This window comes from Paracoccidioides brasiliensis (genome assembly GCF_000150735.1).
Source record: "Paracoccidioides brasiliensis Pb18 unplaced genomic scaffold supercont2.1, whole genome shotgun sequence".
Lineage (NCBI taxonomy): Eukaryota > Fungi > Ascomycota > Eurotiomycetes > Onygenales > Ajellomycetaceae > Paracoccidioides > Paracoccidioides brasiliensis.
Genome location: NW_011371358.1, coordinates 2771973 through 2799955, shown reverse-complemented (window position 1 = coordinate 2799955; position 27983 = coordinate 2771973). Strand labels below are relative to the sequence as shown.

General features: G+C 45.6%; 8 protein-coding genes across 8 annotated transcripts; 6 read left to right on the top strand and 2 right to left on the bottom strand.

Annotated features, from left to right (window-relative positions):
• Positions 1 to 392: 392 nt before the first annotated feature.
• On the top strand, positions 393 to 2477 carry PADG_00862 (uncharacterized protein; the record flags this gene model as incomplete). The annotated part of the gene is made up of 1 exon (XM_010757711.1): positions 393 to 2477. One exon carries the CDS (start codon positions 393 to 395, stop codon positions 2475 to 2477), a length of 2085 nt encoding a protein of 694 aa, XP_010756013.1.
• A 693-nt stretch (positions 2478 to 3170) lies between these two features.
• On the bottom strand, positions 3171 to 4952 carry PADG_00861 (U4/U6-U5 snRNP complex subunit PRP3; the record flags this gene model as incomplete). The annotated part of the gene is made up of 1 exon (XM_010757710.1): positions 3171 to 4952. One exon carries the CDS (start codon positions 4950 to 4952, stop codon positions 3171 to 3173), a length of 1782 nt encoding a protein of 593 aa, XP_010756012.1.
• A 319-nt stretch (positions 4953 to 5271) lies between these two features.
• PADG_00860 (DNA-directed RNA polymerase I core subunit RPA190) lies at positions 5272 to 10535 on the top strand (the record flags this gene model as incomplete). Its single annotated transcript, XM_010758222.1, has 4 exons — positions 5272 to 5456; positions 5531 to 6010; positions 6062 to 8858; positions 8922 to 10535. 4 exons carry the CDS (start codon positions 5272 to 5274, stop codon positions 10533 to 10535), a joined length of 5076 nt encoding a protein of 1691 aa, XP_010756524.1.
• A 457-nt stretch (positions 10536 to 10992) lies between these two features.
• On the bottom strand, positions 10993 to 13560 carry PADG_00859 (DNA repair helicase rad15; the record flags this gene model as incomplete). The annotated part of the gene is made up of 4 exons (XM_010757709.1): positions 10993 to 12795; positions 12851 to 12967; positions 13013 to 13469; positions 13544 to 13560. The coding sequence occupies 4 exons, from the start codon at positions 13558 to 13560 to the stop codon at positions 10993 to 10995; spliced, it is 2394 nt and encodes a 797-aa protein (XP_010756011.1).
• Positions 13561 to 13982: 422 nt separating this feature from the next.
• PADG_11159 (ubiquitin-protein ligase RKR1) lies at positions 13983 to 19257 on the top strand (the record flags this gene model as incomplete). Its single annotated transcript, XM_010758453.1, has 8 exons — positions 13983 to 14297; positions 14362 to 14755; positions 14813 to 16532; positions 16589 to 17430; positions 17482 to 17895; positions 17948 to 18321; positions 18378 to 18677; positions 18733 to 19257. 8 exons carry the CDS (start codon positions 13983 to 13985, stop codon positions 19255 to 19257), a joined length of 4884 nt encoding a protein of 1627 aa, XP_010756755.1.
• A 575-nt stretch (positions 19258 to 19832) lies between these two features.
• Positions 19833 to 21129, top strand: PADG_11158 (uncharacterized protein; the record flags this gene model as incomplete). The annotated part of the gene is made up of 2 exons (XM_010758452.1): positions 19833 to 20097; positions 20195 to 21129. 2 exons carry the CDS (start codon positions 19833 to 19835, stop codon positions 21127 to 21129), a joined length of 1200 nt encoding a protein of 399 aa, XP_010756754.1.
• A 3376-nt stretch (positions 21130 to 24505) lies between these two features.
• On the top strand, positions 24506 to 25828 carry PADG_00857 (uncharacterized protein; the record flags this gene model as incomplete). Its single annotated transcript, XM_010757708.1, has 3 exons — positions 24506 to 24716; positions 24881 to 24967; positions 25029 to 25828. The coding sequence occupies 3 exons, from the start codon at positions 24506 to 24508 to the stop codon at positions 25826 to 25828; spliced, it is 1098 nt and encodes a 365-aa protein (XP_010756010.1).
• A 669-nt stretch (positions 25829 to 26497) lies between these two features.
• On the top strand, positions 26498 to 27879 carry PADG_00856 (uncharacterized protein; the record flags this gene model as incomplete). The annotated part of the gene is made up of 2 exons (XM_010758221.1): positions 26498 to 26518; positions 26644 to 27879. 2 exons carry the CDS (start codon positions 26498 to 26500, stop codon positions 27877 to 27879), a joined length of 1257 nt encoding a protein of 418 aa, XP_010756523.1.
• Between the last annotated feature and the right edge of the window lie 104 nt (positions 27880 to 27983).

The window sequence follows — 27983 nt, the reverse complement described above, 5'->3', positions numbered from 1 at the left end:
TTGAAGCTCAGATTGACGGTATGTCTCACCAGTGAGCTCCACCATGCTGCAGTGGCTGTGGGACTATTGAACATACTATACAGAGTTGCCCTAACAAATAGTTATATATTCATATTAGATAGTCTTAAATTATTAATATTTTCAATATTGATGTGTTTGTTGTTGAATACATTGAATATTTGATGATTTTCGGAGATTCCGCCGCTTGGTGGTGCTACGGCAGCTCAGACAAGCCACTGATGCAACTAAATATTTAGGTTAATTCTGATGTATCTACAAATATTCAGCACCAATTTGTGAAAAGAACAACTACTTGCTCCATGCAGCTTAACTCTAACGACGACTTCCACAGCGTCAGCTTTTCTATCTGTTACGGTTGACAAGTTTAAGTAATGACGGATATGCCATCTACGGGCCAGCCAATGCCCGGAGATATTATGGACCCTCCTGCAAAACGGCCATGTCTTGAACCAGTATCGAATGGCTTCGAGCTTGGAGAAACGCCTGTGGATGATGGAAGCGATTTCTACAACACTCCTCTGAATGCAGGTTCACCGGCCAATAATGCTCAGAGCTGGGGTGCCGAAGATAGCAACACTACTGTCGTGCCTACACCGTTGAAACCTACACCGACAATACCTGGACTCGGCTTCTTGAATGGGGACAATGCAACTGTGGCGCCCCAAGGGAATGGGTCTGCGGATCGTGGAGGTATCGTCAAATCGGCAAGTTCTGGGTTTAAGCCCGCTGAAACTTCGCGCGAATGTAATCAACGAATTACACCACCGGATGATGTAAAAATGGGAGATACAAGCTCTGTTGTGCAGAAACATGAAGGAGAAGTACAAGATCAGAATCATACTTTTTCGGAAGAATCCAAGCCCAATGCCATCACTGCCATTTCGACGACAGATAGTGAGCCAATATCACCAACGCAGAACGGAGTATCCGGAGGACTATCTGGAGGTGCTCCAAGAAACACAGGAGGTGCGGAAATTGGCCCCGACAATAGCGAAAATCCCGAGTGGGAGATGGACTCTTCACCTTATGAATCTTCTTCCTCATCCTCGTCTTCTGATGGTAGCGATGATGAAGACAGCGAGGAGTATGACTTACTAGACCCAGAGGAACAAGCCCGGATACTGATGGCGACAGAGGGCGCTTCGGACGATGAAGTAGATGGAAAACATAAAGGAGGACAAGTTAGGACAGCAAATGAGAAGCCGGAAGAAATCGTACCTAAACCTGACATTACCGTCACTCCCGATATGAAGGTAGAAGTCCTTGGAAACGTGGAAACAATTGTGGAAAATGTGGTCCTGATCAAGGCAAATATCTCTGGAGAATATCAAGTGCTGGAGAGCGGTTCGGTCCTTTGCCTTGCTGATCTAAGTGTCATTGGTGTAGTATCCGAAACCTTAGGAAGAGTGGAGCAGCCATTATACACAGTTCGATTCCCAAATGAGGAATCGATAAAGGCGGCAAATCTGGAGCGCGGTACGCCTGTTTTTTACGTTATGGATCATTCCACATTCGTGTTTACACAGCCTTTAAAGGGACTTAAGGGTAGTGATGCTTCTAATTTCCATGATGAAGAGGTTGGAGATGAGGAAATCGAGTTTTCAGATGATGAGGCGGAAGCTGAGTACAAGCGACTCCTGAAGCAAAAGCGTCAACAGAAGAAGGATGGGCGACGTGATGCAAATGGACATGGAAAGCTGAGAAGAGATCTCCCCGGTCTATCGAAACTTAGAAACTCGGAGTTAAACTACGACGATGTTGGTGCAGAAGAAGGCTATACCCCTTTGTCTCGGCCGAACAATTACCACAAAATGATAGGTTATGGTGAAGGACCTCTAGAGGAGTCTCAACCACGTAAGCAATTTGCGGAGAGGGCCTCCCGGGGAGGCGGAGGCAGAGGGGTTGATCGTGGAGGGCGAGGACGCGGGAGAGGCGGCGGCCACCAGAAGCACAGAGATGATCGCCTTCAACAACAGTCGCGGCCACAACCGCAGTCAGAGAAACAACTGCAACAAGAACCCTCGCAAAGTAACTACCCTCCGCAATCTGCCGAGTTCCATCCTCCACAAACTTCACATCAATCGCAGAATCCCTACCAGCAGCAATCTCCCTACAATCTACCCTTCTACCCCCCTTATCAATACCAACAACCAAACCATACTCCTCAGATGTACAACACCAACCAAGCATTTTTCCCTTTCCACTCTCCGCCAGCTCAGCAATCGCTTTCATTCCAGTCTTCCCAACAAGCCCAAACCTCATCCCTTCCACCACCAGGTTCCCATATAAACCCGGCCTTCTTCCCCAATTTCCAGCAGCAGCAGCAAAATCAACCACCAACCCAACAAGGTGCATACTCAACTCAAGCATCCTCAAATCAATCCTCAGCTGACACCTTTGCTGCCGCACAGGCTCAGTTGGATCTGTTAAGGAGGTTGAGAACGGGTGGCTCTTGAATGATGGGCATACTGAAACGCAAACTTTCCATCTCCTTCTCTCGTGAGATTTGAATACCTCTTCTACATATCCGAAACTACGTAACTCACGTGCTTTACTGAATCTTTCCTTGTATAGAATTCTTTAATGTATGGTATACATTCATTCCATCTATGTTGTTCCATCCACACTTAATTGTGGTTAATATTAGGATTTATCTTGGGGGAAGATTGGATATTCATGCTCGGGGGAGAGGTTTTGCCCATTTTTTTGGCCCTGGATTGTTTCTTCCTGCTCTGCTTGGTTCCTTTGTTTGATGGAATGTCAGGATACAAGCGCATTCAATTCTCTACATTTGGGATTTACGGGGGTTTTTCAAAATTTGGGTTATGGAACAAAAAGCGATGGTTGATTTTATTTTGCTTAAATTGTAGGTTGATTGATGGCTTCATTGATTCTGCTATGACCTACGTATATAACAATCGTTGCTGTAGGAGACGACTGGTTGGTTTTAGCAATGAATATTCCGCTGTGTCCACACTTGAAATACTAACATGTTTTCATTATTTTAACCATTTCTGAGGTTGTAGAATGTTGGCTTGGGCGAGCTCGAGAGCTCCTGTCTGAAATCTGAAGACCATGGTACCGCAAAGCTGCTCAAAAGCTTCCATGTCTTGGAAAAAAATTATAATGAAAAAAGGATCCTAGAATCATCATGTTGTCCCAGCTTTCAGACTCTTCGCCAATGTCCAAAAGTTCTCTAGTTTAACCCGCGTTAATGCATCTTTCGCAGCAGCGTCTGTTTCACACACACGCGCCCCGAGCCACTTTCTAAATGCTCGAGTTTTTTCTTCCCCTTCCCAAACTAGCGTACAGGTGTTTTGGCTCAAATCCTTCAGTTCCCCCGTTTTCTCATCCTCCGCAGCAAGCCACGAAGCCAGCGCTTCACGATCGTTGTTTGGATGTGTATTTTCAGACCAGTCAATGCGATTTAGCATGAGCTTCTTGTAGGCAGTGATAGAATGATGGCCGCCCTCGACAATCACGAGGTTGAACTTTGGATGCATAATGCACACTCCTGAGAGGTTCTGTTGTTCTGCGTTTTTACTGACTTTAAACCGGTGTCGGCCGTTGGCAAGACTGTCTATTTTATACACCGACATATATATACCCTTTGCTGCGTCATGAACCTGTTGTGTGGCGAGTTTCTCATGCCGTTGTTCCTTCGTCAGCTTGCGCGCCTCGTTGGCTGACACGTGTTTGTCAAATCGTTCGGCGATTTCCCGATTGACGCGAGCTTCGACGGCGGTTGGATCCTTGACAGCTTCTTCACCTAGAACACGCATAAGATTGGATTTTTTGACCTTTGGTGGTGGAGCTGGCTCTAGTCCCAGTCTAATTTTGGCTTGTTGCTCTTTAAGGTCTGCCATCCGTCGCTGTCGACGGATTTTGGCTTGCTCTTTTGCCGTAAGGAACATTGGCTTTGGTGCTGGAATGTTTTTATCCTGTGGTGGGTCGAGGAGTACTGGGTGTTGAATATATATAGAGATTACGGTGTCTGGAGTATCAACTTTGAGGTTTTGTGGATCATCAATAACTGAATAATCCGAACCATTGACCAAACCTTCATCCCACCATTCGATCGCGGGAGGAGCAGGAACCAAAAATGCTTTCTCGGCATCCAAGTCTTCGTCTACACCCGCTTGGCGTGCGCGTTCGGCAATTTTCTTTTTCATAATCTCGAGCTGAGCTAGACGTCGAAGCGCTGCTGCTTGTTGAATATATTTCCCTTTTTGATTAAATACTAACTGACGTGACTGACGAGGTCTCGCTATAGCACTTTTCGCGCCAAGGTTGGGATCAAAATATGGGTTGTTCTTCGTTTCTTCTAGTGAGGGCGCGGTCAGGTCGAGTTGTGCTTTTTGTTTGCCAGACTTGAATGAAGGGACCGGCGACTCTGTTCGACGATTTGCCATGGTAGTCGCAAACTTAGGCTGCATTGCTTGTTTGCCTTTCGACGATTTCGAATCTTGAGTAGTGTCACCTAGTAGGGCGGGATGCAGACCAACGTCTAAACCACCTTTTGCCCGGGATAACCCATCATCAAGAACTGGAGGCATAAATGTAGACGGAGTAGGCGTTCGTTGTTGGGCTGTAGAATTTACCCTTCCCGTAGCTGCTGCTACCCTTGCTTTCATTTGCTCCAGTCTCGAAAGCGCTGGGCTAACTACGCCAGATGACGAAGTCGTCGGTGAAGCTGACTGTGTCGCTGCTATGGGAGTGCCTCCTCCTCTCTTGGCTTGCATTTTTGCTCGAGCAGCCTCTGCCTTTGCACACGCCTCAGCCACCATCCTATCAATTTCTTCCTTGCTAATGCCCCCTTTGCTGCCGTTACCGGGCATAGGGGAGCCATTGTTGGAGCGCGATCGTTTCTGCAGATTACTTTCATCGTTTTCGGGATGCGGTCGCTTCAGCACATTGCCAGCGTCCGCCATGGCTAAAATACTGGGTAAACCCACTCACCAAAAGGGATTTATCGACGCGCGGGAACAACAGGGGACCCTTATTAGATGTGTGAGAGAGTAGCTGATGTTGCACAGTTGCTCGGAGTGGTGGAGGAGGCTGAGATTGTGATGTTGGCCGGAACAAGTGAGGTTAAAAGCGGTCAGACGCGGCAGAAAAAGTGCGTCTCAAAATTAATTCGCTAAGACGTAGCAGTAGCAAGCACATCTTCAACGGTTGACGCATTCAACTCCTTATACTGCTCAACAGTTGACTGCCAAGCAATTCCAGTCTCAGAAATACTGTCAGGAGATGTCAAGTTTTGCGCGGCCCGTTTGTTCGTCGATTGGGGAGATTGATTTCGGAGTGCTCTCCGATGAGGAGATTAAAACAATTTCTATTAAGCGGATCTACAACACTCCTGCTCTCGATTCACTGAATAATCCTGTGCCTGGAGGATTGTATGACCCAGCTCTTGGAGCTTGGGGAGACCATATGTATGCAATTGCTCCGTTTTCCTTTTCTTTTCCTCATGCTCTCCTGTGTTAGGTTGCTGACTGAAAGCTTTTAGATGTACAACATGCCGACTAAATTCATGGTCCTGCAATGGCCATTCCGGACATATAGAACTCCCTGTTCATGTCTACAACGTTACTTTCTTTGATCAACTCTTTCGCCTTCTTAGAGCTCAATGTGTCTATTGCCATCGGTTTCGGATGTCTAGAGTTGATGTCAAGTCTTATGCTTGCAAAATGCGACTTCTACAATATGGCTTGATTGAGGAAGCTGCGGCTATTGATGGCATGGGGTCTCGAGGTAAAGGCAACCCCGGATCGGGATCGGAAGATAGCGAGGACGAAGACGAGGAGGATTTTATCAGACGTCGGGATGCATATGTTAAACGGTGTGTCTACAACGTGAAAATGAGAAACAAAGATCAGAACTTTTTGTATGGCGTGAAGAATCCCGTTGCTATGGAACGGCGGAGGGATATTGTGAGGGCGTTTCTTAAGGATATCACAGCTGTCAAGAAATGTGCTTCTTGCAGCGGGTAAGTAATGATGTTCTGGCAGTCATTCTCTTAGCTAATCCATGTATTTAGCATTTCGCCTCCGTTTCGCAGAGACAAGTACTCGAAGATATTTAAAATGCCATTGCCACAGAAGGCCAAAATTGCTATGACTGAAGCCGGATTTCATATCCCTAATCCGTTATTGCTCATGAAGGAAGCAAATGACCTGTCCAAAAAGCACGGCAATTCTTACATGAATGGCTTCCCAGATGATGATAATGCCAGCATTTCTACAGATTCGCATGGTGCAGAACAGCAGATCACTATGGGCAATGCTGTGTTGGCACAGGTTGAAGAGAGGGGATCTCGAAACAAGCCTAGTGACCAGGGTGCGCAGCAATTCATGCCATCCCCAGAAGTGTATGCATCGCTACGACTACTTTTTGAAAGGGAACAAGAAGTTTTGAATCTGGTTTACGACTCACGCCCGAGATCAAGGCATCGCCCACGGGTCAGTCCGGATCTATTCTTCATCAAGACCATTCTTGTGCCACCAAACAAATATCGACCATTAGCGGCTAGTGGATCAAGCGATATCATCGAGGCGCAACAGAACACTTCATTCACTAGGATTCTCAAACTCTGCGACCAAATAAATCAAATCAGCAGAGAACGACAGGGCGATAGCACTGAGTCAGCCACCAGGCTACGAGATTACAGGGATCTCCTTCAGACAATTGTACAGCTCCAGGATGCGGTAAACAGCCTTATCGATCGCGATAAAAACCCGAACCAAGGCGCCGCGGCCATGCAAAATGAGGACGGTATCAAACAGAGGTTAGAAAAGAAAGATGGATTGTTTCGAAAAAACATGATGGGAAAACGAGTCAACTTTGCTGCAAGAAGCGTTATATCTCCCGACCCTAATATTGAAACAAATGAAATCGGAGTTCCTCTTGTTTTTGCGAAAAAACTCACCTATCCGGAACCTGTTACAAATCATAATTATAGGGAACTCAAACAAGCTGTGATAAATGGTCCTGACATCTACCCTGGCGCTGCTGCTGTTGAGAACGAGATCGGTCAGGTAGTGAGTCTGAAATTTAAAGGTGTTGATGAACGAATAGCCATCGCAAATATGTTGCTCTCTCCGTCAAACTTCAAGATAAAACGATCAAGAAACAAAAAGGTCTATCGGCATTTGACCACTGGTGATATTGTTCTTATGAATCGGCAACCAACCCTCCACAAACCTTCTATAATGGGCCATCGTGCGCGAGTACTTACCGGTGAGAGAACAATCAGGATGCATTATGCAAACTGTAACACCTATAACGCGGATTTCGACGGTGACGAGATGAACTTGCACTTCCCACAGAATGAAATCGCAAGAGCGGAGGCGATGCAACTAGCCGATACTGATCATCAATACCTGTCAGCAACCTCTGGAAAACCACTTAGAGGTTTGATCCAGGATCATATTTCAATGGGAGTATGGTTTACAAGTCGCGATACATTTTTTGATAAAGAAGACTACCATCAACTCTTATACAGTTGCTTGCGACCTGAGAACTCCCACACCATTATAGACAAGATTGTGCTTTTGGAACCGGCAATTCAACGACCACAGAAGCTTTGGACCGGAAAGCAAGTCATTTCCACGATCATGCTGAATATTACACCAATAAAATTCCACGGGTTGAATCTGACGGGGAAATCTTCCACTCGAGGAGATTGCTGGGGAAAGGGTTCAGAGGAAGGGCAAGTTATTTTTCAAGATGGCGAGCTTCTCTGTGGTATCCTCGACAAGGCTCAACTTGGTCCAAGCCCAAGCGGCCTCATCCATTCCGTTCACGAGCTTTATGGGCACGTTGTTGCCGGGAAATTGATAGGTATCATAGGTCGTTTATTGACGAAATTTTTACACATGCGAGCTTTCACCTGCGGTATGGATGATCTTCGCCTAACCAAGAAAGGAGACGAGGATCGGAAAATGATACTGCAAGAAGCCGAAAGCTTAGGTCGTCAAATTGCATTGAAATATGTTACCCTGGATATAAATCCGGTCGATGATGAAGAGGCCGAACTTAAACGACGCCTGGAAGATGCGCTCCGTGATGATGAGAAGCAAGCTGGATTAGACGCTGTTTACAGCTCACAAGCGGCCACTGTCTCTTCTGAGATTTCTGCTGCTTGCCTTCCGCTTGGGCTTGAGAAGCCGTTCCCGTGGAACCAAATGCAAGCCATGACAACATCTGGAGCTAAGGGAACCGTGGTCAATGCAAATCTAATTTCTTGCAATTTAGGCCAGCAGATTCTGGAAGGCCGCAGGGTGCCTGTGATGATCAGCGGGAAAACTTTGCCATCTTTCAAACCGTTTGAGACTAGTCTCATGGCTGGAGGTTACATTTCTGGTCGCTTCCTGACAGGAATAAAACCCCAGGAGTATTATTTCCACGCCATGGCTGGTAGAGAAGGCCTTATCGATACTGCTGTTAAGACATCAAGGTCCGGATATCTCCAGCGGTGCTTGATTAAGGGAATGGAAGGATTGAAGGCAGAATACGACAACTCTGTACGGGAAACCACAGATGGATCGGTTATCCAGTTTCTTTACGGCGAAGATGGTCTTGAAATTACCAAGCAGAAACATCTGCAGGATTTCTCGTTTTTGGCTCAGAACTATTGGACTGTCCTCGAAGAGCTCAATGGTTCTGACGAGTTCACTAGAATCGGTAGTGATGCTGCAGCAGAATGGAATCGAAATGCCGTCAAAAAATTTAGAAAGACTCGCAAATTGGACTGTGTAGACCCTGCACTGTCCCTCTTCGCTCCTGGATCTTGCTACGGCAGTACCTCAGAAACCTTCGCGATGGCGTTGAGAAAGGTAAATAATCAATCGTACAACGGTTTAATTTGAATCTCATAGGCTGACATGTACCATTACTAGTATCAAAAAGAAAACCCCGATAAGCAACTGAGGGAGAAGGGTAAGGTTGAGGATGGGATCTCCAAAGGTAGCTTCGCCAAAGTGATGAATATGAAATATATGAGATCGGTCGTGGAACCGGGTGAATCCGTTGGCATTGTTGCTGGACAGTCTATTGGTGAGCCGTCTACCCAGATGACGCTCAACACTTTCCATCTGGCCGGGCACTCGACAAAAAATGTGACACTTGGTATTCCCCGGCTGCGTGAAATTGTTATGACGGCGAGTAGTCAAATCCTTACACCAACAATGACTGCTATCTTTCATCGGAGTCTTTCGGAACGGGATAGAAGAATGTTCGCCAAAGGGATCAGTAGGCTGTCTCTTGCCGAAGTTGTTGACTCTCTCAGAGTCCATGAGCGCATCTCGTCTGGATCAGGACGTGCTAAGGCAAAGATCTATGATTTGGAAATAGATTTCTTTCCTCCTGAAGAGTACACTGAAGAATATGCCATCCAAATTGAAGACATTCTTAAGACACTTCAGAATACCTTTGTGCCTCGTCTTGTTAAATTAACACGGGCAGAGTTGAAGAGACGGACAGTTGAGAAATCTCTATCAACCTTCTCCGCTGCTCAACCTGACATTGGTGTCTCCGCTAGAGTTATGGAAGAGCCTATGAGACGCTTTGGGCGTGAAGCTAGAGACGCTGACGCAGATACTAATGACGACGATGATTCGGAGGACCAGGACGATGCGAAAAGAGCTATGGCACACATGAATCGGTCGAATCAAGTTTCTTATGAAGCCCCCGACGAAGGAGAGGAAGACATTATCCGTGGACAGGATACCCAGGAGTTGGATTCTGATGATGAGACCGACGGGGACCGCCAGGGTGCTGCAGCTTCCCGGGAAGAGGTTGACATGGAAGGCACAGATGGCGACTCCGACTTAGAAAAGATTCAAAAAAGCAAAGAGAGCGAGAACACTGTCATCGGCAAGTATACTGAAGTTACCAAGTTCAAATTCAGCCTAAAGAATGGTAAATCCTGCCACATTCAGCTACAGTACGATATCTCAATACCCAAGCTTCTGCTCCTTCCACTCGTCGAAGACGCTGCTAGAACTTCTTTGATTCAGAATATCCCCAGGCTTGGGATCTGTACTTACGTCGAGAGCGACAAAGATAATCCAGCCCACGTCATCACCGACGGCGTCAATTTGTTAGCCATGCGAGAGTACCAACATATTGTCAACCCTCACACTCTATACACCAATTCAATCGCCGACATGCTAGTCTGGTACGGAGTCGAGGCTGCACGTGCATCTATCATTCGTGAAATGGCTACAGTTTTCGACAGCCATAGTATCTCAGTCGATAACCGGCATTTGAATCTTATTGGTGATGTTATGACTCACGCTGGTGGCTTCCGCGCATTTAACCGCATGGGACTGGTTAAGGATAACACCTCGCCGTTGATGAAGATGAGTTTCGAAACTACTGTTGGATTTTTGAGAGATGCGGTGCTTGAGAGGGATTGGGATAACCTCAATGGCCCCAGTGGTAGGATTGTCATGGGACGTGTTGGAACTGTTGGCACTGGTGCCTTTGATGTACTTGCCCCTGTTGGCTGAAAGTGGCTACTTAAGACCGTTGCGATGCAAGCCCTCGTTAGTTATTATACAATGTAATTGTCTGGAAATTTGAAATAGGTCCTGTATTCTTTGTTAGCGCATATGGTGTGTTTCTGAGGTTGATTTTGATTGCGTGATATATTTGGCAAGGAAAAGTTCTACGAGAATCTGCACACTTATACTAGCAGAGCCGAATATTCTAAGATTTATTTAAAAATATTTAGACATAAAGTGGACGTAATTCAAATAATACAAGTATTTCGGACCTCCCCACCTAGATTCCAATATAACGCCAACAAAACCCGATGGTATCTCCCACTAATGCTGTCCTTGACCTTTAAACCCATGACGATGATGTAATTAACACACATGCACACACACTCACACAAAAAAAAAAGAAAGAAAGAAAGAAAGAAAAGAAAAGATAAAAAGATAAGTAAAACAAATCCAATTCACGTCACGCATCAAGCATCATAAGTTCTTCATCAACATTTTCGTCGAATTCATCCATCGCGATTACTCTTCCATTACGATTTTGATTTCCGTTGGTCACCTCTTCCAGGTTATTGGCTATCGCTTCACTGTATCGTTTGCTTTCCTCCTCCCTTTGTTTCTTCACATGGCGCTCGAGATCAGCTATACTCCAAGTCGAAATCCCTTCCTGATCTTTTGACTTGAACGGCTGTGCCATAGTCCTGAGGAAGCTCTTCGCTGTTGCCATCGCCATATCAGTACTCAAATTCGTCTCACTTTCGAGCATCGCCTGGCTTATCCATTTGGGGAGCTGTGCACGCTTCTTTTGAAAACGGCGATCCGCGAGCACCATGACTCCATAGTCGTCCTTGCCACGAAGGACCCGTCCAAGACACTGCGCAGCATGGCGCATGGCATCGAAGGAAAGAAAATCGTTTTCACGAATCCGGTAATTCTCACGTAAAAATTCCAATCGAGCTTTGAGGATGCGAGATTCGGTATACTGGAAAGGTACTCCAATACAAATTACCGTGCGACCATAGTGATGATCAAAATCGATTCCTTCAGAAACTTTACCACGTGCCACACAAAGTAGAATTGCGCCTCGACCATTGCAGCATGCAGTTCGGTAGGTTTCGAGGGCAAGGGAAGATTCCTGGGAATCGGGAGTTTCCACTAAAATTAACTTGTAATTCCATATAGAATCCAATATACCCATACCTTGCCACATGCTGATAATAGATTCCATATAGAGATAGGACGGGAAAAAGACGACAATTCCATCTGGCGTTATACGAGAAAATTCGAGTAACAAGTTTCCATAGTTTCGTACTACACCTGGGTCATTCCGAATTTGAAATGAGGAGGATATCTGTGCTTGATCAGATCCACGTGTAACGATCATTGGAAGAAATGACCGGCGAGCAAGCGTCATGCTGTACGACTCTTGTAGCACGGTTGTGAAGCCAAGCATCTTAGGATACATTTCCAGGGGAGAAAGTGTTCCGGAAGTGATGATGACGGAGCTAAACCTGTCAAAAACTGGCTTTATGGCGATGGCAGCATCCAGACATGTAAAATGGAGTATAGGGTTTGGAACGGTTGCTGTATCCGATTCGAAGGGTTCAAGGATAAGAAGAAAGCCCTTCTCATATGTAGCTGCCAGAGTAGCAAACGCAGCAACCTGCTGGAGGGGCTGGTAGTCTTCAAGGTTCATAAGTTCCAGTGTCCGGACGAGAGACGTCAGACGTTCCGCACAAAATCGTAGAGGTTTTCTCTCAATGAAGGTCAAATCCTTCAAGTGAGCCAAAAAAGAGGGAGGTGTTTCGGATATGGTATGGGTGACTTTCATTCGAGTTTTTAAATACTCGATAAATCGTTTTAGAAAAGCTACAAAGTGTTCTGCTCTGCGAATATTTCCCGGAACGGCTTCTTTCAGAAGGTCGTCGGGTAGTGCAGGATTGGCCATGAGTTGTTCTTCTTGACGAGCTTCATCAGCTTCCCTCAGGCCTTCAACTAACTTCTGGTATTCGTTCTGTAGCTTCTCTGCATCCGAGCTCTTCATTTCATCAATTCTACGTTCAAGGTTGTTTGCCCCACGACTAGCTTTTCGTAACGAATCTTCTGTCAAATCAATACTCAGAGATTCGATACAGACGTTGTCAATATTATGGGCTTCATCGAAGACAACGATGCTGTCTTTTGACAACTCTTGCGAAACTCTTTCGGCGATCTTTGGGTCGAGAAGATAGTGATAGGAGTATATAATGACGTTACAAAACGGCATCTGTGGGAAGTTAGCAAACCCCGCACTCCATATAAATATGCTGAAGTGATCATACCATGCGACGGACGGAGAAATAGGGGCACTGCTTATGTTGTTCTCCGTATTTAATCATATCGTCAAGTGTAAAAACGCCAGGCGGGACAAGATTACTTGGTTCAAGCAGATCAAGATTCTAGAAGGGTGAGCATAGATAAAATTATGGTGAGGAGTAACAAACCTCATGATATATACACAACTCAACATCCTCTCCCCTTTCCTTCTTCTCTTTTACAAAGCCTGCTGTCAAGCTTCGGCATCGAGCGTCTACAATCGTTCCGCTCTTCTCTCGTTTCACAGAGGGATGAAGACATAAATTCTTTCGACTTGTAAGACCAAGACCTCGAAAGTCTTCAGTATATCCCAGCTGCTGAGCACGATATTTCATAAGAGCTTTTAACTCTGCCAAAGCCTTTTCGATCTCGGACATTGTTCGAGAGCAATATATGAGTTTTCGTTGCTCGGGTTTATGCTGCTGGTATGCAATAATCAAGGAAAGAAGTGAGACAGTTTTGCCAGTGCCTGACGGCATCTCCAGAACGCAGTGCCCACCGGTATCCAGCGTCTTTTTGAGATCGCACATGTACGCATATTGTTCAGGATATATGCGAGGGTATGGGAATAGAACAGGCAGGTCACTACCACAAAATTTGAGTTAGCGGTCTTGGACAAATTCCCGGGTTTCACAAATAGGGCAATTTGACCATCATACTCAATAAAGAACTTCATATTGAGCGCAGGAGGCTTTTCCCCTTCAAAATGACCACCTCCCTGGCGCCCGATGAGAGATAGCAACAACAGGATACGGTGACAGCGGACCAGGCTCAAACGCGTTACAAATCCGGAGAATGGTTAACTAGTGCGACGCCAGGTCACGGGACTTCAGCCAGCTCACAGATTAGGAATTATATTTGAGAGGCAAAGAGCCCAAGACCAAGACGGCAAGGCAACGAACAACGAACTCCGGGCGCAGATGTTGATACTGCCAATGATAAAGAGGCTGATTTCGTTTATCATCCCTGTTGCAGATGGAGTCACACGCTCCTTTGAATCCATGGCTTTCTATTCTATTCTTTAGATAGGGTGTGGGGTTGTATATTTTGAAATATTCTTCACTCGCTACGTCCCTGTCTACCAGCCTAACCAGCATCATGAGTAAAAAAGCCAAGTCCCAAGCATCGAGCAGCAGGGCTGCGTCTGGGGTATTTGGGAGCTCTGTGGGCGCATTTGGAGGATTTTCAAACAATTTTGCATCCCCAGGAAGCTTATCTCTTTTCTCTTTGTCATACGTCGCGGAGCCGCCAGATCTCTCCAAAATTTCTCAGTCGCAAGTGGTAGTTTCATTCAAAAATCTTCTGAAGAGGGATACTACCACAAAGACGAAGGCGCTGGAGGAATTACATGAATTCCTACGTGCGCAAGGTACTGAGAGTGGTAGTTTAGAAGATGGTCTCATAGAAGCTTGGGTATGTTTTCTTTCCTATTGGAAACAGTTGACCATGTAGTAATGATAGACTTTCTTGTGACTAGATGAAAATATATCCACGTATGTCAATAGATATTTCTCGCAGGGTTCGACAACTAGCCCATATCCTTCAAGGTCGCATTGTGTCGTTATCGGGGAGGAGGATAGCTCCTTTTATCCCAAAGGTAGTTGGTGCATGGCTTGCCGGTCTCTACGATAGTGATAAATTGGCATCCAAAGCGGCTCAAGAGTCCATTATCAGAGCCTTCCCAACTGAAGAAAAAAGACAAAGCCTGTGGAAGATCTACCAATCTTCAATTTTCGCGTTTGTTATAGATGCCGTTCTAGAACAAACCCCTCAGACCCTGAGTGATGAGCGTACAGTTAGACCCGATGAGGCCGAAGCAAAGCATGCCCGAGTCGTCGCCACAGCTTTACGTGTGCTCAACCAACTATTAGGTGAGTTGGAATTTTGCTTTTGACCTTGCACAAATGGTAGAACTGAATATGTAACAGCTAGATCTACTACCGTTCAACTTGAAAAGGACTCCGATTCTATAACAACTCTTATCGGCAGCAAATCGCTTTGGCTGTTCTCATGCCATGAGGATCCTTTTGTCCGCCGATCTACATACGAGCTTCTCCGTACTTTGCTTTCTATGGAGAGAAATTTAATCGATTGGAAAACAATCAGCACTTGTTTTCTCTCGAAAGCACTCCCGAAAAGTCAACTAGGGTCTGCCTTTGACTTCTCCAATATCCTGTTAAGCTTGACCACGGAACACTCGCAGATATGGACAGCTGACTATTCTGGCAAAACCTCCGCTGTAAAACGACTTTATCAGTATATTAGAAAGGGATCCGAAGGGGCTGATGTTGCTTATTGGCAAAACCTACACCTTATTTTAAAGTCTATCCCCTCCGAAGTCTTAATAACGAAGCCTGTGAGTGACGATAGCACGGTGCAAGATGCAAGCCGTTTAGTAGAAGCTATCCACGACTCTATTCTAAGTCGTGAAGAACAAAGAGGTAATCTTGGTGCTGCCTGGTCATGCTTTATCGACACAACTTTGTGGATGTCATCATTTATCTCGGATAAAACAACACGCCACAGATTCCTTCAAACTCAGATTTCACCTCTTTTGGAACAGTACATAATTGCTCAGCCTGATAAAAGCCAATGGACGCTGCAAGGGGAATTTGGTCCGGATTTATGTGTAAAGTCGTTTGATGCGCTGGCTGAACAAACTGGCACGGAAGTTCTCCGCGATCTCTGGATAAATCTCTCCGAGAGAGTAATCCAAGCTATCAAATTATCGTCTCCTGAAAGGTCTAGCGGGTTCAAAGAGTCCCAAGATTCAATCTGTGCTCAAGCATCTCGCTTTTTTGATTTGGAAGCGCAGGTGTTAGCTCGGGTATCCGACCGCGCCCATCTATCATTCGTCTCGAACATTTTCCAAGACACAAACATGCCATTGCTACAAGCTTCGTTGGAGCTTTTGAGGCATCGAAATGGAAAACCATACGGTGCCGCTGCGATGATTGATGAAGCCATTGCCAGAGTCCCTCAAATAGCCGCTCAAGTTGAAGAACTGGGAGCGTTTCTCAGCGAAGATGTCCCTAAACTTTTGTTTTCGCCCTCAGCGAATCGCCTTGTTTCCACCTTATTTGGGTGTCGTGGCAGACAAGGGTTTGACGATGGCATTAAAAATGTCATTGATACGTTCCTCGAGGCAGACCTTGGAAATTCAACGTTCCCTGGACTCCAAAAACTATTCTCCTGCATTACTCTCCCAGATGTTGAAGCACACCCAAATATGGAACTCTTAATCATGAAAGATTTAAACAGAGCATTGAATACTACACGAGAAGCCTGGATGGACATTGTTATTTTGACGAATAACCGAGCCCTACAGAGTGGAATCGCTTATCGGATTTTAAATTCACTCATTGATAGCCTGTCTTCCGATAGCAATATTCGGGAAGGCCTTTATGGCCTCTTTCAGATATCCTTGGAGAGTCCAGAGGTTATTGGATCGTTTGTAAACAGTCAAGATGGCTCGCGACTGGTCTCTAGGATATTGTATATTGCAGAGTCCTCAACGGACGAAGCTTCTAAACTTGCCGACTCCCTACAGAAACATATCAAGGATATAATAAACGGAGAGAGTGGCACCCGGTCGTCTGTCGAAATTGTCCAGCAGAATTTTAGTAACGTGGGGAAGGAATCATTGTCGTAAGTAAGCCCATCGAGTTTGGGGAGAAAATTTCCTTACTAACTACGTCATTTAGCATTGACGCCTTGGTTAGTATTGCGGAGGAGGTCCTTTCAAAGACGCCTATTGAAGACAAGCCGCGAATATTATCCCGTTTATTGCCCACTCGAGATCAATGGAATCTAGCGTTGGATCCATTCCTTCGAAAACCCTTGAGGACGTCTGCGTCTATAATCAATGCGCTTGCAGGGGCAGTATTTTTGGCGGATAACTATTTGCCTCGCGGCCTTTTAGATGAACTTAATTCGGTTCCTTTTGACGTCTACCACTTCTCTTCTGCTTTCCGACTTACATTCTACGTTACAAAAGTACTTTCATCAACCGGTGTGGAGTATGTGGAGCAAGACCTCCGCGAAGTATTGTTTTTCTATTTTCCTCTTGCGGTCCAATTAGTTGATGATGACGTGAGCTTGGAGGGTTCAAAGGGCTTACTCGACCTTGATGTATCAGACATTCGGGATGAATGTGCAGATCTAGTTTCAGAAGCTCGCCTTATAGTTAAGGACTGGATTCAGTCTGCAACGTTTACGATGGACCAAGAGGAATCCAGTGCACCCAATATTTTTGTTCTCTGGGAACAGAAGTTCAAATTGCTGCAAGGCGATTCCCCAAAGTCATACAACCTAGCGGAAACATTCGCCAAAGTTATCACGGAAAGTGACTCATTAAAAACGGTCCAATCTGCCGAATCTTATCTCCAACTGGCAAAACAAATGGACGGATCTTCAAACCCATTTGTTTTACCTTCAGTGGTAGCCGCGTTCAAAAATTCCATAGCAACCACTCCATCAGGTATTCGATTGTGCAATGAATTAATTTCTGAAGTCACTGGATTTAAACTTGAGAACCCACTTGAAGGTAAGGTCCACTGTTTCATATAGTAATTATAGATTGTTAATGTTAATTCAGGTCTTCGAAAAATCGTAACCCTCAACCTTCTTCTTCAAGATGAAAATAATATTTCACGGAACATGCCGAAACCCAGGCTTGTGTTTCTGGTAAAACACTTGGTCAATTACTTGGACTCAGAACCCCGATTACAAAGTCTGGATTCGGAAATACTCAAATTGCTCGTTAATATTTTGCCGTTGATAAAGGATATATACGGCTCTCACTGGTCGAGTATACTTGAGTTTCTAGGGGTTGTGTGGGACGAGATTGAAATAGTCGACGAATCCCTTCCTGTTTTACACTCTTCGCTAAGGCTTTTTGCCTGCTTAAAGTTGCTAGCGACAAGCAAAAGCAACGATGAATTGGTAGAAGCTTGGATCGCCTCCCTGAAAACTCATTCACCAGCATTAATCAAATTGCTCGCGGAGTTTGGTGAGATTTCTTGTTCTTTCAAGTTTTTTATTTATATTAACATTACGTATAGATTCCTCGTTGAACTACGATCAGCCCCTCAACATTACGGCAAATATCCTTTCTCGACAAATCTCAGGTCTACCCATCGACCATGTCGAAGACATCAACGACCTTTTCCCCATTCTCTCGGCTCCTAATAGAGGCATCCAGCGTGCTGCCTACGATATTCTACATCGGGCGATCCCGAAATTGCAGGAGGCTGTGATCTTGGACGTTGCATTGTCTCATTCTGTCGCCAGTCTCCCAGATGAATTGATTTCCCTCCTCTTGGAGGCCCCTACAATGGATGTTTTAAGTGGGATAATAGTCAATGACAATGTATGGATTGGGATTCGATGTTACCTGTTAAGCTGGAAGACTGTTTTCGATCATTTAAATAACGCCGTAAGCCGACCCTAATGAAAGCTCCATGACCTGAAAAAGGCTGATCCGTTTTTTAGTCGTCATCCGTCCGAGAGAGCTACGTGGCTAATATTAAAGAAAACGACTGTTTGAACCCACTTCTCGACTTTATGTTTGATTTCCTGCAGCATCCGCATGGAAAGATGGTTGACGCATCGAAACTTGATGGTCGGTCTTTTCGCCTTGATGAATCTGAGCCAGCTCAGAGGGAAACGCAGTACCTGCTTATACACCTGTACTACTTATGTCTGAAGTATCTACCTAATTTAACAAAAACTTGGTGGATTGACAGCAAAAAGCGCGTCAAAGGACAGGTTGAGGCATGGACAGAAAAACATGTAAGTTCTGGGTATTCTGTATACATATTGATAAATCCAGCTAATTCGATTCTAGATATCACCCCTTATTATTGAGGATTCGCTCCTTGGCGTCAGCGATTGGGTTTCGACCCAAGACTTTACGACTGAGGAGCAACCGCTCCAGGTGAAAGTATCTCATAGAACTGCCGAAATCGTCGCAAGCATTGACGTGGAAGAAGATTCTCCCCCAACTTCGATTGCAATTTCTCTTCCGCCTGCATACCCGTTACAACAAGCTGTTGTGGAAGGCCGTAACCGTGTAGCGGTCGACGAAAGGAAATGGAGAAGCTGGCTTCTAACGATCCAAGGCGTTATCATGTTCTCCAACGGCAGTCTTATCGATGGCCTGCTTGCATTCCGCAAGAATGTCCAAGGTGCACTGAAGGGTCAGAGCGAATGTGCGATCTGTTATTCGGTCATCTCAGCCAACATGCAGACGCCGAATAAGAGGTGTGCAACATGCAAGAATACTTTCCATTCCGATTGTTTGTTCCGTTGGTTTAAGAGCAGCAATGCAAGCAGCTGTCCCCTTTGCCGGAATAACTTTCCCTACTCATGAAATTTCATGTGCTACATTGTCGGTATTTTGGTATTAGCATGGATAGAGAGGTTTTGCAAACGGTTGGAATTAATCGCCGGGTTTGTCAAGAATAATTTATGAAGCGCAGGGAGAAAATAAGTATTAGTGCGAGGGCGCAGGGGGCTCTTTCTATTCCACGCTAGTCCTATTTGGGACACACTACTTATCCTCACTGCGTTCTCCGGAGAGAAGCTTTCATTAATTAGTTATCATATAATTAACTATAGTTAACTAGTCAATTGTAATGGAATAATCAATTCGCTCCCACGTACGCACAAGTAGTTGTAGTGCTCCGTTAGAGAGCCAACTCCTTTATACTGTGCTGTACAGCAGTATCCTAACAGGCGGATCGAATGGGCTGTAGTTAAATTGGTTTGTGTTTGCTTTCTCCAACCTTGAATCGTGTTTCCCTTCCCTTCTCGGTCTTGCTTAACAGTGTTAGTTAGTTACTGGAAGGTCGTGGATGGCGATAACATGACTAACGGGGAATAGTTAACTATCTAACTTACCACCGAGCAACCACCCAGATGCTCCAGATACCTCCCACAACGTCCATGTCAGCTCCGCAAATCCCCAACCTTAACACTCTTCGACGGGGAGCCAGGAGAGGGCGTTTTAGGGGACGTGGGACCCACGAAGCGTCCGCTGGACACTCCGACGGCACGGCAGCAAAGGATAGGATCGTTCAGCAGACTGACAACGATGCCAGTTTGTCAAGGCTCAGCGCGGTCGAGCTAGGGTATCTCCATGACGCGTTTGCTCTGGCTTTTACAAACGGCGGAGGAACGGGTTCGAAGAGGTATCCGATAATTAACAGAGGTAACTATTGTGTTACTAGTTGAGCTTTTATGGAAATATTTGGTCTTGGTGGTCTCGAGTTTGTATTGTAATTTTGTGCTGAAAGACCTCTACACAGGAACCTACGTACGGACTATTGCCATTGATTCCCTAGTTAATAGCTTTTTAGACACAAAGGGGAAACGCAATGGAAAGAGGCAAATAATATCACTCGGCGCAGGCTCAGATACGCGAGTATTTCGCCTTCTCTCTCAAAACCGCTCGCTAGACCTCATATACCATGAGCTAGACTTCCCAGCCAACACCACAGCCAAAATAAAAACTATCCGCTCTTCTCCACTCCTGCACAATGCTCTTCAGATATACGGGCCAGAGGATGTGAACATATCTGCTGATGGCGACGCTTTGCATTCGAAATACCTTCACATCCATCCCATCGACCTTCGGACTCTATCCGCGTCCACCTCACCAACGGTACTGCAAGGCGTGGACAGAACACGCGCGACACTTCTCATATCAGAGTGCTGTTTGATCTATCTTTCACCCACCGACGCAGATAATGTCCTCTCGTATTTTACTCAGACTCTCTTTCCGCCTCCCGCCTCCTCCTCTACCACTCTGTCCAAGTCCACACCAACTCCCGCATCCACATCCACATCTACACTTTCGCCTGCACCCCTAAGCCTCATCCTTTATGAGCCAATTCGACCCGATGATCCCTTTGGGAGGACCATGGTCTCTAATCTCGCGACGCGAGGTATCCGTTTGCAAACACTGCATCGCTACGCGTCTCTGTCAGCTGAACGTGACAGATTGCGCGACCATGGATTTGTTAGTGGTCAGGGAGCAGCGGATGTGGATTTCATATGGGAGCGATGGATCGGGCAGGATGAGAAAGAGAGGGTAGCTGGATTGGAGATGCTGGACGAGATTGAAGAGTGGAAGTTGCTAGCGAGTCATTATTGTGTGGCATGGGGTTGGAGAGACCAAGGCGAAGATGGCCGGGAGGGGGAAAGGGTGTTTGAGGGATGGAAGAGTTTGGAGGCACAGTAGTTGCAGATGAAGGGCAAAATGAAGAGAGACGGATAGATACCATCATGGAGAATTGGGGCACTTGATAACTTAGGAATTAACTAACATTTTTGACTAGCTTTGTGTGAATCCTTCAAGATGTGAGAACACACTCAATCGCAATACTATGTTTGGCTGTGTATTTTTGGCTCCAGTGCAAACTCCGCTTCCCTGAATCTCTGGGAACCTTGAAACTTTCCATTAACCATTTGGGTCAGTGCATAGAAATAGTGCACAACGACGATCAATTCAATTGCTAGGTTCCAACCTCAATTTCAGTTTTATTTGTCTCTCTATAACTTCAACATTGGGAAAACACTGACATCGCGAGACTTTTCAAGCTGCTATGCGTTTGGTAAATGGGCCTAAAGGCGTCCGTTTCCACAGAGAATTTCAACCCCCGAAAATAATGTGACTTGGTGGAGACAGCCTCTATTTGTAAGTTTTGAGTCCCATCATGGACTCAAACACGGAGCTAGAGCCTTCTCTGAATTAGAAGTATTCCGATCAATAGTAACAATTCGATGGTTTGATGATTCGGATCCCAAATGGAAGTTAATGACGATGTTGGCTCCATTGAGCGAGCCTGCGGAAGGCATGGAAGACTCGTGCGGAATCCTTTTGTAAGAGGCTAGGAACTTAAGGAGTGGATCCCTTCCTAGTGCTGTTACTGCTTTGCTGGTCGAATCGAGGTAAGAAATTCTCCTTTTCATTTACGAAGCGCGTGTGGAATGTTGAAAACTGATATTGCAAGAGTAATAGATGAAACTCATGGAACAAACACACTTTGCGGATCGCCGACGCAAGTCTAGGTGACCAAATTTTCTGGATGAAAGCCCATAGCTGTGTTACTATAACTTGTGCGAGTGTCTTTCTATTTTGAATAAATATATGGCAACATTTTTCGTTGCTGCTGTGATTATCTTTGGAAATATTTGCTGATCGTCATGATGATCAGTTATGCTTGGACATCTGAAAACCAGATCGTGAAGAAGACAAAAGGACTGAGCCAAAAATGCTCCAATTTCACCGTTTCTTTTGGACATCTCTGTTCCATAGTGGTAGGAAATTACGTATGATGACCAACTATCCACTTTCTGTGGCTGCAGTATGCCTATGGCATTTCTCTTTCTAGATTGTCCATTTATTGGATAAAATGGGCTCGTCATTTCTTTCTCAACCAAAATGCATTAATTATTCATTCAGTACCCGGGACGGTTTTTCCATATACTTATATTAAATTTGTGCAAATATGGCAGTACAAACTGAGTCTAATGACCCTCCTGCGCCTTCTAAGTGCCCGTATATCGAAGGGAAAAGTCGGTAAGGGGCTTCTCGACAATCTATATATGAGGGAAATGCACCCGTACGATCCAGAACAACATCCTTCCCGTCAAGATATTTCTTTTGAATAGAGATAGAAGCTTTCACGTCCTTGAATTTGGATATTACCCTTTATCCACTTTTATCATCTATTTGTCTTATTTCCCTATTCACAACAAGTAGAAGGGTAACAAAAAATAAAACAAAAAATCGCTATGGACCGCCATTGGATTTTCATTTTGGCATTCGCGAGCCTCGTACTTGCAGCTCCTGAACAACAAAGTCCTCGTCAAGAGAAACTGGAGAGTGTTATGGGCATATTTGTACGTATATACAGAACCGCACATCCTTGACGTAGCAATCTTGCACTCTTTAATGGTTAAGACATGTTGACTGACGAGAATGGTTAAATCAAGCTAGTGTTTTGGAGGCCTTGTAGGACTGGCGCTGATTGCGCTCCTGAGGAAGGGATGCCATTGTGAGATGAGTTCTAGGTTTATTTCATTTGAATTCTACCTGTTGGGATATTGTCTCGTGGACGTTTTCTCTGTGTTTTATACATTTGGATAGTAAAAGGCTGATGTAGTATCTGTCTGCGGTTACCATTTGCAGAAGTATTAAAGTTAAAGCTCTGTTTGGGATATAAAAGCGGACCATAAGTATTGCATCATGAGAATAGGGAGGACCGGATGCGTTTTTCAATTAACATTTCAAATTCTCGGCATACTTTGACGGAGGTTGATGGACTTGGTTTTCCATTGTGACAGACTTTGAGCTGTTAAATTCTAGCTTCGCTTCTTGTGTCCGGGTATACCCTGGCAGCACTCCGAAAAGGAACCTTATCTTTGCCTTGCCTTATTTTTATCCCTTCCAACAACCCTTTTGTTCGACTTGCAATGAATAAATAATAAGCCTGTATTAGACAAAATACATACCTGCATCTGCTCGCAAAATTTAAAATTTCTTGTCAAATGGCGACACAAGCTTCTCGATCCTTTTGAACTTTTCAACGATGATGACGGCGCACGAGTTCCAGGGGTACAAAACATCGTAAATCCGCGACGATATACTTGGACTTGGTCGCAAGTCGACTCACTAGATGATTTATCAGTAAAAAATAACATAACCTCGTGATACTATCCGGACGCCGGAGTCTCTGTTGGCTTAAATGAAGATGCCCATTTATATGACCCCACTTTAGGCCTGAGGGTCTCGCGGGAAATAGTTATTGTAAATCACCCAGACGATTGACAGGAGCGCAAGTAACTTCCAAACCGGTCGCTGTGTGTTGGAGTTGCTGGTCTTGTATATAACCTTTGCGAGAGATGTGACAAAAATGTTATTGGTCAGAGTGTCTTGGCCGCGAGCCAGTAATCTCAATTATTCTTTGGCTGTTTCGGTGTGATCAAAGTAGCGAAAGTGCTAAAGTTCGTGGCACGGCATAATTCAAGAAAGTATCAAGTTTCTGCCCGTTACGGGCTGCCTTGACTGAGCTCGGCCACAAGACCTCATCAAAACCTGGGAGGGGGATGTTACGGGACAAGCCCCTCAAACGATGAACACGGAGTTGTAGGTGGCGGCCAATTAACAGTAAAATAGCAGTTAGTTGATTTGATTCTCTGTTTCATATAGTCACCCATCTGCTTTATCTCCAGGGGCAGTTTTGTAATACATCCAGCTCTCTGTCTTTGTATCATTCAGTGTGATGTTGTCTGCGAGCAAAATATCTGTGCAATGTCAAGGTGAAGTTGATTTAAGATTTCCCTTAAAGCAGCAGGAGGCTTGTTGTGGGAGTGCCACGTTCTTCCTTCATCCGGGGCTTCACATGCTGGCCAATCACAAGGTGAGTCCTGTCGGACGGTCATCCGCTGATGACATAAGCGCATTGTATCGGCAAAAGCCAAACCTCACGCTGCTTTTATCATGGAACCCACTGCACCCAGCCAAATCAATGGACACAAAGACAAGTTTCATCTCGACTTTTGCATCCGTTACCCCCCCACCTTTCAATTTGCATATCTCAAGCAGTTCCAATATGGAATCCGAGCCACAAACCACACCTGAAACTCGCCGACGCCTTCCACCATGCCAAGTCGACTGCAAATGGTGGAAGAAGGGCAACTGTTTCCGTGGCAGTGAATGCTTTTTCCGCCACGATGCCGCTCTGGCTGGTGTAGATGCATTGCCAGGGAGCCGCACAGCCAGTGTAGCAGCAGGAAATTCCCGCAACGAAACAACTATAACAGGTGGGTTGTTTGATTTGCATGTAACCGTGACTTTGTATAGAGATATGGCGTATCTTTCTTAGAAGAACTACAGACTGACGCGTTGACTAAACCTAAAGACACCCCCGCTTCCGGCTATGTAAGAGCAGTACAGCCTCATCCGACTGCAACTAGCCTTCGGCGAGACAACCCTGATGAACAGTGCGGAATTTGCTTGGAGACTCCTAGCGTCTTCGGCTTGTTGGTTAATTGTGATCATATCTTTTGCTTAGGTAGATATTCGATCTGCTTCAGTTTCTTTGTTGCTCCTCTTCAACTTATTGATATGACCAGACTGTATTCGCAGCTGGCGCTCTTCCGTCGGGAATTCTGCTGAAGATGCGATCAACCGTACCGATTCACGTGTCCCAAAAAGAACTACCAAGACTTGTCCACTCTGTCGGGTTAAGAGCGAATATGTCGTTCCTAGTTCTGTTTACCCAACTCCACCCACAGCAGCTACTGCTGCATCAAATGTTGCTTCAGGGAGCGAAATTGCCACGACGAGTTCTACAGAAACTGGGGAGTCTAGTAGTGAGACTAGACCAAAGAACGAAGCCAAAGCTAAGATCATTGATAAATACCTTGCCCGCCTGAAGGGAATTCCCTGTCGCTACTTTGAACTGAGCATCCAACGTTGGCGCGAATTGCCAGCCATTGAAAACTTGGATCCAAATGCCAGCGACAACCGTCAGGCGAAGTTTTCAGGAGAATGTCTCTTTGGAAATGAATGTCATTTTGCTCACATCCATCCTATCACTAAAGCTCCTTACGTCTTCTCCAAGAAGGAAATATCCTTAATGAAACGTGCAAATCATGAGAGGAGATCCAGGGCCATCCGTAGAGCGCTTCGCAGACGGACAGGTCGCGCATTTATCGTGAGTGAACATCGCCGAGAACTGGATCGAATGCTCGAGGCTCTTAGAGTCGAGGAAGATTATGAAAGTAGCACTCCATCTGATCTTGTGTCTCCGCTGGAGGACGACGGCCCCGATGCCTTAATTGACGCTGGGTTTGTTTTCTATGATATGTTGGTTGGGAGTGTCCCGTGGCTTGTAGAAAGCGACGAAGATGAGCTTGATGACTATTTCTGACTTTGTTCCTTTCCTGCCATTGCTTTGTTCTTTCCTTGGGTTTAACTAATTTTCGGCGCAGTTGATTACAAGGATATCCTTTTGCCAGCACTTTCTGTAGTTTGATTTTTCTGCTTGAGCTCACGGTGTTGACTTCAGGGTATGGTACGGACAAATGGTTACAGGGCCGTTGGTGGAGAACATGGACAGACACGGATTTTTTGTTGCTATTTGGCTAAACTTTGTCATAATTTTTGATCAGGTTTAGAAAGAAATGGGATCAAATAGTTACACGCTACATGCTGAATTGATGATAGGTCCAAAAAGGGCTGGCCACCAGAATGTGTTTCCGATTCTAGGACGGCATCAGAAGGAAACTTGATTCACTATGTTCTTTGATATTTCTGGGTCATCTTTTCTCTTCAAGGGTTGGTTGGCTAAAAGTCGTTTGGAGTATGGTTTCGCTTATCGATAAGCGCGATAACAAGCGCTGTTTCCACGCACCAGCCCTTAATATCGACCCACATTTTCAGCACAACCTACTCCGTAGTTCTAACGAATGATCATCTAAGATACCAAAGCTCCAGCCTCGATGGAGATAACCACATGCTCAAGAAATGCATCTTTGGGAGTACTAACAGGAGGAAAGCTTAATATTTTCTCGCAACTGGATATGATATCGCTGCGGCAATGCCTGTACCAAAGCAGACGGTAGGTTCCCCGGATCCCCCATGTTCTGCTCCGGTCAATTAAAGTCTCATCACATCCAAACAGTGACTCCCCCTCAAGTGAGAAAACAGCACTTTCTCCACCACAGCCAGGCTAACAGATCTTAGACTGAACTGATTTTCTCTCTCCGTGCGCTTATCTATCGAATCCGCCAACTGAAGAAAGAACGCCACGGTTACTCCAAAGCCAAACACCGCGAGCTCGCAAAGCTACTGAAGGATGGTCGGGATGATCTCGCCCGTATAAAAACCGAAGATGTTATTGGAAATGACAACGTCATTGCCGCTCTGGAGATCTTGGAGTTATACTGTGAGCAGCTTCATGTACGCGCGAATATTGTGGATCATATTGCGCTAGAGCAGAAACGGACTGGCCCAAAGCGGAAACAGTCGGGTGGGGAGACGAGGCGCGAGAGGCATGGGTCGGATGTTGGTTCCGGATCTGCCAGTGGTGGTGGTGGGTGGGGGATATGGAAGATTTTGGGATTTGGGTCACCGCAGTCACCACCACCACCACCAACAACAGCAACAACAACAACAACACGGCATGCTGCATTGCAGCAAGCAACGACACATGGCGAAACGCCATCTGAAAACCAGGCCGCAACGCCGGCAGTGACGACAGAGGTACAGTCAGAGGAAGAACTACGACAGATGTTTCCATCTCCTCTTCCACAAGAAAAAGATGTATATCTCGACCCGGATCTAGATAGAGCTGCTGCTGTCATTTTCTACTGCTATGTTCGCTTACCCCGCGATATTCCGGGCCTGCCAGAACTGCGCGCAAAACTTATACAGAGATGGGGCAGCGATTTTGCCAGTAAGGCCCAGGAAGCGGACCCTTCCATACCACTTCCCGAAGAGTTGATTGAACGGTTGAGAGTGCAAAACCCACCCGAGTCGCTGGTAGAGAATTATTTGAAGGAGATTGCGAAAGCGCATGGTATTCCTTGGCATCAGGATGAAGATGAGGAAGGGCAGGATGAAGAAGAGGCAGTGAAAGAAGTAGGTGTAGGCGGAGGTGAAAAGGAGGACGGTTCACTGGCTTCTCGTCCTAATGAAACGGATGGTTCGCAGACGAAGGGAAATGATGATAAACCTGGTAGTTTGGCGGGGAATAGAAAGGACTCTGGTCCCCAGCATCCACAAGAAAATCACCACGAAAAGTTATCATCTGGTGGTTTCGCTCCGCTCAGTCGTGGATCCCAGGATTCTGCCACAAACAACCAACCCTCATCGAAAGCCAAGGCGCCGGCCCCTGCTGCTTCTACTGTGGAGAATAAAAGGGGTGGAATTCCTGATATTGATGAGCTATCACGGAGGTTTGAGGCGCTGAAGAGGTGAGGTAGGTGAGTGTTGAACGGGATGGGGTTGACAGTCATTCGTGATTAGAATTTTTTGGGATACCAGCATCTAATTTTTCATTCTTTTTATTACGATGCACAGCT